Here is a 12,501-nt window from a genome sequence, read left to right on the forward strand (position 1 = left end):
TGCCTGGACCACAGCGCTCATTGTCTCCATTGGCAGTGGTAGTGTGATGCCCTCATCCGCAGCTCCAGTTCCATTAGTGAATGTTTACCAGCACTCACTCTGTTCGCCTCATTACAGTGTGCCATCTGAGAGGATGTGGGGTGATTAAGATCTGTGTCTGGGAGCAGCCGTAGAGTTCTCAGTTACATTTCTGTCTACAGACTTGACCAAGCCCCTGGAATCCAAAGCTGACTCATGGGAACAGTTCTGTGTTTTTGTAGCCTTGCTCAGGCCTCTTGAGACTGGGGCAGTGTCTTAACAGCCATGGGAGTTTTGATGTTGCCCCATGAGTCCTACATCATGACTGTTTTCTGAAATTTTCTTTTATAAAACAGTACCAGCTGGAGGAAAGTAGGGCCTACGTGCCACGCAGCACATGCAGGGCGCACACACAGGAGGGCTGTGCATCCTAGGCCAGTGTGGGCCATGTGACATGACCCTATCTCAGATAACAGCACAGAACAGACTATGAGCAGAGTCAGGTCAGATCTGGCATGCTGCCTCAGGAGCAGGGCATTTAGCCAGTGTTTACGTCTGCTTTTAGATGTCAGTGAGAAGCCCATCTTCTAGAACTAAGTCTCATTTCTCATACCCATGCCAAGACAATGAGCAGTAAGAAGTAGCTATCCACACACCCACCTGTGGAGGCTTCGAAGAGGAATCAGGGCAGTGTGGCCCTTCAGTGGTTCCCACATGTAATTCAGGTTATCTGTGTAAGGTTAGCCCTGCCATCTGAACTCTGAAAACCATGCCATGATGTAGCTAGAGGTCTGTTCACTTAGGCAGTAGGGTACAAAGAACCAAGAAATTAATAAAAGGGGCTAGAGAGATGGACCAGCAGGTAGGAGCAGTTGTTGCTCTTATAGAAGACTTGAGCGGGTAGACTGTTTCACTCATACCTTCTCTCTCTCTCTCTCTCTCTCTCTCTCTCTCTCTCTCTCTCTCTCTCTCACACACACACACACACACACACACACACACACACACGCAATGTAATAAAATCAATTTTTGAAAGAAAAGTAATAGAGATGCTAGAAACACATTCTGACACACTCTGCCTTGCGTCATGACCCTGACCCAAACTTTAACTAACGCTGTAGAATTCAAAGCTACAGCTGTGCCTCTTCTTCCAAAAGGTGCTAGATATCTGCTAGGTTGAGGTTAGGCTTGAATACAGATGTGAGAAATAAAAAATGAGCCCTTGCTGCTCCCTATTCTCGCCTTGATTAGTACATACAGTGAGTTATTTATCTTCAGACCCCAGAGTGCTCTTGAGCAGTTACAAGAGCATGTGGAACTGAACTGTTCCTGTATTGTAATGCTCCTTGCTGGCTTGTGATTTCCAGAGGACCTTGTGGGATTTGCAGGGTCATTAATTAGTCTTACAACGGAGGTCATCTATGACTTAACACAGCAGAAATAAAATGCATTTGCCTAAACTTACCCCAGAGAAAACAGCTCAGTGTGGTATTGGAAAGATGCACACCCAGCCCAGCTCTGCTGAGATGGCTCCTGGTTCCCACATCGCGCCTGTCTGCCCCGTGCTCACTGCCCTACTTCAGTAAAAGCACTGCAGCAGGCACTCTCCAAAGGGCCTTCTAGACCTTCTACACTGCTCTAAAACCTCATGTTTGTCAAGTTACTTTTTCTTCCCTGCATTATTTTTATTTATTTGGTTTTGGTTTTGATACAGTGCCTTACTTTGTAACCCATAGTTACAAATGAATGCCTTCAAATAAATTCACAAACCTCCTGTACAGGATTTAAAAGAATGGGAGTACCCCACTCTCACATGTACCACTTGTGAACAAAGGAAGATTTTATTCTGGGACTTGATAGAAAATTCCATATTTCCCAAAATTAAACAAGTTTCCTTCGAGATCCCTCCTGCTTTGTGGTGCTGAGGATTGGACCCAGAGACTCACAGTGAGGCAGGCACCTCACTGAGCTGCACCCCAGGCTCCTGCACCGGGTTTCCAATTGTGGAATCACATTCGGAAGGCGGAGTGTCCTCTCTCTTCTCTTGTTCTTCCTGCCCACGTACCTGGCGTTTGCCCTTCTGCACAGCAAACCATCTGTCTGAAGAGCTGCTCCTCCCCTGCTATGCCCTCATGTCTACCTCCTTGGCAAGCTCTGGCCCACTGTGCTTCCTATGAAGCCATCTTTCCTATGGAGAATGCCACCCTTCCCTATCAGTCAGTCATCGAGGCCCTCCCTTCTTGCCACACTCCCACACTCTCTAAGAGGCAATCCCTGCTACACCCTAGGGAGGGCTTACATCATAGAAGTGAGAATCCTGAGCTGCACTGGCCACGAGCCAGTTAAGGGCGAGGATAACAGCAAACGCCAGACACAATGACCAGACACAGAAATCTCCCACCTCACAAATAAGGTATCTGAGATCACTATTTCTACCCCTTATTACCTGGGTGCCCTTAAAGCCCTCACGAGGACAGTAAATGTTTAAAAATCAAACCCACAACTCTAAAAAACATATATTTAAATGGATCTTTAGTTAAGAGTGCATTCTGCTCTCATAGAGGACTGGAATTCAGTTCACAGCACCCACGTGGCAGCTCACAAGCATATACACCTTTAACCCCAGCTCTCAGGAGGTAGAGGCAGGTGAATCCCTTGAGTTTGAGGCTGGCCTGTGTTTATATAGTATGTTTACATTCTGTTGTTTACGTAGGAAGTTTCAGGTAAGCAAGACTACTTAGAGAGACCCTGTCTCAATAAAACAAAACCTTATATAAATTTAGAAAGGCTGCTGAAACTGAAGTCCACATTAGAAATGTGTTTCTTGCATCTGGGGCTCAGTGGGAGAGCATTCGAGCACTTGCTGGGCTCACAGTTCAGTGCCCAGCATGATCAAATAAATAGATTCCTGCTTATAATCAACAGTCATGAAAATTTCATTTTTATATTTGTTTTATTTTATATGTATAGGTGGCTCACCTACATGTTTGTGTACCAAATGCATGCCATAGAGGCTAGAAGGGATGTTGGATCTCCTGGAACTGGAGTTACAGATGATTGTGAGCTACCATGTAGGTGCTGGGAATTGAACCCAGGTCCTCTATAAAATCAACAAGTGCTAATGCTGAGTCATTTCTCTTGCCCTTGGAAATGGAAAGTTTAAATGAAACCATTTCTATTTGAGTGTGGTGGCATGTATCTATAATTCCAGCTAGTCGGGACCCTCAGACAAGATGGTCATAATTCAGTGGTAGCCTAGGTAGCAGACAGGATCCCATCTCAGGAAAACAAAACCTATTTCCAGTAGCATCAGAAAGCACTGACTGCCTTGAAGCAAATTTTATCAAAAACTGTACAATCATTCTAGAGAAGAAACTGCACAACACTAAGGGACCCTTAGTCAGGCGTGGTGACCACTCACTCCGGGCTGAGGCGGGGAGATGGAGAGCTTGAAGCCAGATTGATGCCCTGAGATCAGTTTTGAACAATGAGATAGTGGTAATCAATGGGAGCTTCATCTTCCCACAACACCCATCTCTCGGGATCACGCTGCTGCTTCATGCAGTGGCAAGAGTGAGGTTCCCATCTTTCCAGCTAGATGGGATTTTCTTGTGACTGGCCAGGGGCAAGCGTGCCATGCCTCCTTAAGATATGAAATACACTAGAGAATTATGTCTGGCTCATTCAAAATCTTCCTCTCACTTAAGTCTATACAATTATTTATGCATATACTATATCTCTGGGAAGTAGAAAAGGTAGCAAGCATCCCCAGATGTTTGAAATAGATTTTTCTCCCAATGGGTCACGGATTTGATTTTGACAGACAAGGCTCTTACAATTTGTTACAAAGTTGAATCTTTGCCAGGCCTCAAAAGACACACTTAAAGAAAAAAGAAAGAAAGAATATTTCTTGTTAACAATGTCTAGAAAATAAATCAAATCACTGGTAGCGACCAGTCAGTGAAATATGTACTGTGTTTCTACTCTGCATCTCTGCAAATTTCAAGTAGGTTGTTAGGGTTCTTGTTGAAGTCCCCAGTGGAGCCCCAGCCTTCCCTCACCACCTACCCCCACCTACGCCCAGAAGTGAACACTGTTCTGATTTAGGTTTCTAGGTTGCCATATGTGTTTGGGTGTTCCATACATGTATATATTCCCAAATGATACATGGGTTGTTTTGCTTATTTCTAAGCTTTATATAAATTGTACTATGCATGTCATTTCCTCTCTTGCCTTTCCTCTAACTTAACATTTTTTGAGATTTATTTGTGTTGCTCTATGTCACTTGTGTTCACTCATGTTAGCCTCAGAATCATTGCTCTTCACATAAATATGCCAACGTTCGTTTACTCATTCTTGTTTTATGGACACTGAGCTGTTTCCAGTCCTTGCTTGTCCAAAGAGCGGTTCCTGGGAAGTTCTTTTTAGATGAGTGTTATGAGTTGAATGCGCCTTTGGCTTGTGTGTTAAATGCCTATTAGTTCCTGGCTGGTCACACTGTTTTGAAAGGTTCTAGAAAGCTTAGGAGGTACAGGGTAGTTGGTGGAAGTACATCACTGGGGGCGTGTCGCTGAGGACTATATCTTGTCATGAAGACTATATCATGTCCTCTCTCTACTTCTCTGAAATGAGGTAAACAAACTCCCACTGCACACTCCTGCCACCGTTATGTTCTGTTGAAACACATGAGGCTGTGTAACCCGACTGACTACTCTGAGACTGTGCTTCAGAAAGAATCTTCCATCCTTTAAGTTTAGATACTTGGTCATAGCAACCAAAGAGTTAAGAATATGACAACTACAAATTTCTCCCCGTGATGTAAGTAATAGACGTGTACCACAGCTGCATGTCTCTTTGGAACAGTCTCTCTCTCTGTAGCCTGGTGCTGTGCTAGAAGTTGTACATAGCCCAGGCTGGCCTCATACTTGTCACGGTCTGCCTGCTGCTGCCCGCCAAGGGTTGAGCACAGCACAACAGCAATGCACAGCACCACACTGATGGGCTAAGTGGATCTGCAAGTGAGAAAGTACTCCTGCCTTCCCCTCCAAAGGCTCAAGCTAGTTCGCTCTGTCCCCTTGCGTTTCTCAGCCAGCACTCTTCGTGTGTGCGGTGCTGGTGTTGGAACCAGGGCCATGTGCGTGCTAGCAAATACTCTGCACTAGAGTCCCCCCCTTCCCCCACCTCTGCCCTGATCACCCCAGTCTGTATTTGCCCTGTGCCTCCTTCCCTTGCCAGTGTGTCACTCATTCACAGCTGTTTCTATCCGGGTTTTACTCGGAGTCTCATATAACTTAGAGTAATGTATTTTTCAATCTTCCCATATTTGACATTCTTTTCCAGCCACAAGCAATAAAAAGAATCTCTGTATTTTCTTCTAAAAGTTTGACCATTTGAGGCTGTTGAGAGGTGGCTCCACAATTCAGAGCACTTGCCAGGAGGGCTGGGGCTGGGTCCCAGCAGCTGGGTCAGGCAGTCAGAACCACCTGTAATTCCCGCTCCAGATAATGTGACGTTCCTCCAGCCTTTGTGGGCACACACACACACAAATAAGTAGTAAACTTACTCTTTAGCCATGGTGGTGAATGCCTTTAATCCTACCATTTGGGAGGCAGAGTCAGACAGATCTAAGTAACTTTGAAGCCAGCCAGTTCTTTATAGCAAGTTCCAAGCCAGTCAGGGCTACATAAAGAAACCCCATCTCAAAAAAAAAAAAAAAAAAAAAGCCTTAAAGTTTTCTTTTTCATATCCTAGATCCTTATCTATGTGAAATTACACAGAAATATTCTTTTTCTTTAAATCAGGGTCTTGGCTATTTCACCCAGCGTGGTCTTGAACTCCTGGGTTCCAGTGACCCTCCCACCTCAGCTTCCCAAATCACTGGGATTGTAGGCTGCACACATGGCCATGGACCCACCACCAACTTATTCTTTACAATTGTAATGTAAATTCCAAGGGAGTCTGAGGAATATGTTCACCCTGAGCTCCTGCTGTGGGCCTTGGCATTCTATGCCACTCTCTCAGATGCTGAGTCCACCTCTCTGTGAACTCATGGCTTTTCCATAAAGCCAGCACTGTGGTGGTAAGAATGCATCTGAGAGCTGATAGGTTAACCTGAGTCGGGATCCTCGGAACCCGCATAAAAAGCCAGCATGCCTGGAGGCCTGTCCTAGGGTTTGGAGACAACAGGTCCTGGAGGCCTCCTAGCCAGCCAGCCAGCCAGCCAATTAGTGAGCTCCAGGTTCAGTGAGAGAGCCTGTCACTGAGGTGGAGAACATAGGAAGATTTCTAAGACTGACCTCCAGCTCTTCACACACACAGTCATGTGAGTGTGCACACAGAAACGTGTACATACTACACACACCTGACTTCAAATGGCTTTCTAAAACAAAAGTAGTAAGATTACTTAGCTGCCCCGAAGTTGAAAAACTTAGCAAGTTTGGGCTCTGAGGTCTGGGGAGATGGCTCAGAGGACAAAAGCATTTGCCACTCAAGCATAAAGGGCCTGGATTGAAATAGACAAAACCCACATAAGGCTTGGCACATCTCTAATCACACCACTTGTAAGGCAAGAGAGGAGCTCAGAAAAGGATAGACCCTGAAGTTGACAGGCAGCTAGCCTGACCCCAGCTACACAGTGCAGCGGCAAAAAAATCAAGGAGACTGCTTCCAACCAAGCTGCAAGGTGAGCACCAGCACTCCAGACTGCCCTCTGGCCTCCACACAGGCATGGCGTGCACATACCTGCGTACCGTAGACACAAAAAGCCAAAGCTTCTAGCTACCCACGTTCCTTCCTGAAATTACTGACATTAGGGTAGCCTTCTTTGCCGATTTTGGAACATAATATTTCTTAGTTATCTAAACTAAGCATTAACATTCGCCAAATCCTTGTAGCACTTTTGAAATTATAATCACCATAACCATTAAGTTGACTGTATTTCTCATTAGCTATTTTGTCTTCAGTCAGTAACTTTCCTGTCCAATACAGGGGAAAGGAAGGATACAGAGTGTCAGAGGCCTTAAGGAATCCCACTCCTTGCCAACTAGCTGTAATTATGAAAGGCTGTCTGATGGTTCCTTGGGCCTTGTCCTGAATGTCTTAACTACCATCTGAGTTTAGTAGTAGCTGAGAGATCAAGCTTCCCACTGCTGGCTCCACTTGCGCCCCATTGGGCTCATCCTGGGGCCATGTGAGTCTATTCTCTTAAACAATTTATACAGACCAAGTCATACACTCCTGGCTACAACCATTTTGTTCTTAGTTCATTTTTATAGTGCTTGTGATCAAACTCTGTCTCATTCTGACTAATCCTCTTGCACTGAGCTGTACACACAGGCCCTGGCTGCAGCCATTTCTGTGTGCCTTGTCATCAGTGCCTGGAGGCTTCTAACCAGGCCATCGTGACTTATGTTGAGGTCATCCACAAGGTAGATGCTCAGTGTAGACAGGCTAGGTGCTGGGTTATACCTGGCAGATTATTAAACCTTTGGAGCACTGGTTCTATCCTCTATGATTGGGAACAGTGAACTCATAAAGGTGGAACCTTGAAGAGATGTCATGTGAAGAAACTACTACCACCATTTCTAGCCATGGGTGGTCCATGAAGAAAGTTGATCTCCTTCCTGATCATTGGCATCCAGGAGGACCAGGGAAAACAGAAAGCATGGATTACTGCCAGGATATGATTAAATATAGCTAAAATGACATCAAACAACATCTAGAGAAATCCTAAGTACAGCAATAACAAGTTGCCATTTTTTGCCTAATGAATAAATAAGATTTTTGTGATAACTTTTCAGTGCTGATAAGGGTTCACTCTGCAGTGTCTGTGATGCTGGTAGCTATGCAAACAGGTACATTCTATGTAGAAAGAGATACAGACATGACCTGGGAACCTTCAGAATACACCAAGGCTTTGGCCTGTCCCAGAGACTCTCCCCTAAGGAGACACCACTGCTGAGGCTAGCTATGGGGCTGTCTCCCTCGGCATCTTGGGGTTTCAGATATTTTGATATTATTTTAGATTATTTTTCTTTTTTTATGTATGAGTGGTTTTGTCTGCATGTTTGCATGCATGCTACTGCTAGAAGAGAGCATAGGATCCCCTGGAACTGGGGTTACAGATGGCTGTGAGTCACCTTGAGGATTCTGAGAACCAAACTGATTAACCACTGAGCTCTTTCTCCAGCTCCTCTCCCCCTGCCCCCATCTGTTACTAATGCCAAATTCCTAGGGGGTGAATTAAGTAGGAGCACGCTATTGAATCTTAAACTTATATAGCCTGTATTGCATAGCCACTAAAAATCATAATGTTTTTAAGTGTCACAATGTGTATTCCGGAAAGGTCAGTGTGAAGCCATACATACACTCAGCCTGATTTGAGCTTGGCTGTTATTTACACACACTGGCTGACAGGAACTGTACCCACATTGCACTGTGATGTCTTGAGGTAGCCTTTCCTGGACAGTGGAATTTTTTTTCTTTTAAAGTTCTATTTTCCAAGTTTTCTGTAATGGGAGAGGATCATGTGTACAGTGTGTCGCACCCACCTCCTCAGTGCGGACATAGGAGGTGCTGGCTTCCATGGGGTGTCTATAATAGTCTGCTTTGTCTGCAGCTTCTGCTGGACACCCACTCCCTGAAGATGGTCCTGCTTGATCTCCCGTCCATTGGCTCACAGGTGGTGAGGAAGGCCCCTGCCAGTTACACTAAGATTGTCGTGAAAGGCATGACCCGGGCTGAAATGATCCTCAAGGTGTGTCTTCTCTGGGCACTCTGTTCAAAGGAGTTCTGGGGAGTTCGGGTTTTGCCAACAGTCTGCCCTGTCCACTGACCCCCAAGAGTGGACACACTGTGATGTTGAAAATCAGTGCATAGTTACCTAAATTCTTTCTGACAGGTGAATTCTGTCTAATAAGCTCTACCAGCTGAGAGTCGGGTGGCAAATGAGGAGAGAAGCCCAGAGTCCCTTTGCCTCTCAGGAGGGGTTTTAGGCCCAGCTCTCATGCACACCCTTCCCCCAGAAGCTCTTTGGCTTCCCATGTTTTGCACCTTTAAGTGAACTCTGAACAGATGTTGTTGTAACTGAATCTAATTGACAAATGGGCTTTTTAAAGCCTCATTTAACAGAGATTGTACTTTGTTCACTGGTAGAGCAGCATCTGCCTCTGCTCTCCACTTGGCCTGTCAGAAGAAGCTGGCAGGCTGGGAGACAAAGGCTCTGTTCTCATGAGAGGCTGGCACCTCCAGGCTCTTCAGGCCCATTTTCCAGAGTGAGTCTAATGATGGCAGGCAGGAGAGGAAGGCTGCAGTGGCCTGGCCTGGCTGTAGACCTAAGGACCTGAGAAAACTAGAGCACATGGCTGAGGAAATTACAAACATCCTCACAGTTCTCCTCCCCAGCTGGCTTGCTTAAGGGAGGAGAGATGCATGTTGGGAAATATCTGCAAAGGACTTTCGAAGAAATTTCTCCTTACCACTTTTCTGATACATTCTTAGGAATTCAAAACAGAATCAGCCCACTAAGGAAGAAAAAGTATATTCCAGAACGACATAAGATGAGTCTGAGGATGGAGATGCTGTCTATCTCTATATTAATTGCTAGTTAAGTGAATGTAGAAAGACAAAGTTCCAGGTTTCAGGTCTGCAAAAGAATCAGGACAGTTTGGATTTTTGTTTCTGAGAACATCTGTAAGAATCTATTCCTTCTGCTTCTGCCTCCCTCTGAGTGGATAACCCACCACTCATGAAATCCCCCAGCAGAAAACCTAAGTTTCCCAGATGATTCCTTCCAGGATCCCCGTGGGAATTAGGAGCCTCGGATATGCGAGGAGCCAGGAATCCATATATTAAAAAGTAGTCTGGGTAATTCAGCCACTCATGGGAATTCTGCTCTAATGGAATAAGTTGAAATGAGCCGTCAGAGCATTTCTGAACACGGCTTTGCTGCAGTGTGAGGGCAGCTGACAATAGACCCTGCCCACCAGCCTGTGGACTCCTGAGGACCTGTCCTGATCTCCTTCCGGTAGGTGGTGATGGCCCCTCATGAACCATTGGTAGTATTTGTTGACAACTACATCAAACTCCTTACGGACTGCAACACAGAAACCTTCCAGAAAATACTGGATATGAAGGTAAGCTCCCTTGTTATATACATCCTGTTTACCCTGAGGAATGGAGTGTGGGTGTAGAACCTCGGGGCGCCTCAAAATGTAGTTTTCTGGCTTCACCCTTCATCCCTGATGTGGCGAAGCCTCCTTCTCTGAAGGCTGATCCTGGCCGTCCAGATCCTTAAGACCACCCTGCCCAAGAGAAGGCCACTGTCCAGCTAAAGATGGAATGCAATGCAAGGACGAGCGGGGCATTGTTCTCTCTTTTGTTTCTCCTCTTCCCAACCCTTCCCCTCTCCTTCCACATTACCTGTTTCTCCTCTCTCAGGTTTATCTTCCAGGCTGCTGCCCAGGACCAGAATCCCCTTGAAGAAAACCAGGTCCTTGGGTTCTCGTCATCATGCAGTTAGCCCAGCCCAGCTCAGGCTGAACAAACTGCAGGCCCAAGCAGTGCCTCCTACCCCTGCCAGCCATTGGGGGACCACCTGACCACTCTCCTCTCTCTTCCTCTCAGGGACTGAAGAGGAGTGAACAGAGCAGCATGCTGGAGCTTTTGCGGCAGAGGCTCCCTGCTCCACCCTCGGGGACAGAAAGTTCCAGCACGCTGTCCCTAATGGCCCCAACACCAGAGCAGGAATCCTCACGCATTCGCAAACTTGAGAAACTGATTAAAAAGAGACTGTAAGGAACATGCAGACATTGCCAGGGTCCCCAGGCAACTGATTTCTGGAAACCCTCACACTCATGGCTCCAGGTCCTAAGTCTTGAAGCCTCCTGAGAACATTACGGTTATTAAAGTATCTCTCCCATAACATGTCGTATTTTCTAACTCGGACAGGGAAGCTCAGTGAAGTCTGGGTTATAAAAAGGCACGTTTATATTATCTCTATCTCTGAAGCTGGAGTAGCAGAGGTTGAAAGGTCCCTGTGGTTCGCCTGCTGTCTCCAGGCTGCCTGTGATGGTTGAGTTGTCTCTGACCCATGTCATCTTCCTACACAGCCCTTGCCAGCAGCCAGTGCCTGCACTTGGCTGAGGAAGCCCAGATCTTACCCCTTCCTCCCTGCGTCTGTGTTTGAGGGCCTTTCCCCTCTTTGTCTCAGAAGTTGGCTTAGGGGCCTGAGTGAGCCAAGTGGCCGGGGGCAGAGTGGGATATTGGCTTCTTCACCAGTTCCCTGCAGAATTAGCACTTTCTCATGGAAATTGCTGTTTCTGGAACTTAATCTGCTGTCTTCCATGACATGGCCAAGTTACCCCTGTTTTCTCCCATTTCTCTGTACTCCCCAGAAGAGAGATGCCCACTGCTTCTCTTTTCAATGGAGGAGACAGACTGTGGGTGCCGGTGTGGCCAGCCTGGGCAGCAGGGATCTTGCCTGTGGTGGGCTCCTGAACTGGTGTGGAGGCAGACCTAGAGCTGAATTAGAGGCGGGGTCTGCGGGGCATTCTCCCTGCTCACATGAACACATTGTCTAGCCCACTTCATTCTGCTCCTGGATCCTAGGAAGGAGACTGTCTGCTGGAGAGACACCAGCAAGTTCTCTCGGAAGGGCTTTCTTGGCAGAAGCTGTGGGAAGGAAAACACAGTGAGTCTGACCGTCTGACTTCCCTCGCTCATGTTTCAAGTCCAGAGTTCTTTCGGAGTCCCTGAACCGTGGGGGCCGCATGGAGTACCACAGCAGCTCATCCCTACTACTGCCGAGAAGCCCACCTAGGAACAGGAGACTGACCTTGCACACCAGACTCAGCCCGAACAGCCCAGAGCACGGCCCAGCTGTGCTGCCTGTGCTGCCCATCACCAGCTCTTGAAATCAAGCTGTGCAGGAGTCACCCCACTTCCAGGGAATGGCACCTCACCAGTGCGGACGTCACCCTGCTCTCTTGACTCACTTGGAACCAAGGCTCTGTTAAGTGACCACAACCTCAGTGTGACCACCTTTACTGACAGCTTTTGTTCTGGTACTAAACTTATTAGCTGTTAGATCTGGGCCCTTGACAGGATCCCAGACCCCAGACTCCAGACCCCAGACCCCCGCCTCCTGAGCACTGTCACCACGACAGGAAGGCTCGTTTGTCCACTTATCTCTGGCTGTCAAAGTGCTCAGCTCTGAGCTGGGCCTCTTCCCTTTTCTCTTCTTGTATTTGTTCTCTTGACCCCTGGGCTCCAGACCAGCCCTGGGGCCTCATTTCTTCATCAGCATCTAGCCTGTTCTTGCTAGGAGGAATAACTCTCATGTATTGAGCATTTTTAAATTCTAATCAGAAAGAAAACAAGTGGCAAGGAAAAGATGTATAGACCTTGGTCAAGATGCATCACAACTTAGACATGTGCAGATGCTCACTGGGCCTTAGCTGGGGGATCCCTCTGTGCTGCCCTATG

General features: G+C 46.8%; 1 protein-coding gene across 1 annotated transcript in view; it reads left to right on the forward strand.

Annotated features, from left to right (window-relative positions):
* Vps53 (VPS53 subunit of GARP complex) overlaps positions 1-10,939 on the forward strand; it is a 130,995-nt gene extending 120,056 nt beyond the window's left edge. Inside the window, exons 20-22 of the mRNA XM_052194563.1 lie at positions 8,636-8,773; positions 10,047-10,151; positions 10,642-10,939. Coding sequence (XP_052050523.1) covers positions 8,636-8,773; positions 10,047-10,151; positions 10,642-10,812 — 414 coding nt within the window. The 3' untranslated portion in view covers positions 10,813-10,939. The remainder of the gene's footprint in view (positions 1-8,635; positions 8,774-10,046; positions 10,152-10,641) is intronic.
* The last annotated feature ends 1,562 nt before the right edge of the window (positions 10,940-12,501 follow it).

The sequence above is a fragment of the Apodemus sylvaticus genome, chromosome 10 (assembly GCF_947179515.1).
Source record: "Apodemus sylvaticus chromosome 10, mApoSyl1.1, whole genome shotgun sequence".
Classification (NCBI taxonomy): domain Eukaryota; kingdom Metazoa; phylum Chordata; class Mammalia; order Rodentia; family Muridae; genus Apodemus; species Apodemus sylvaticus.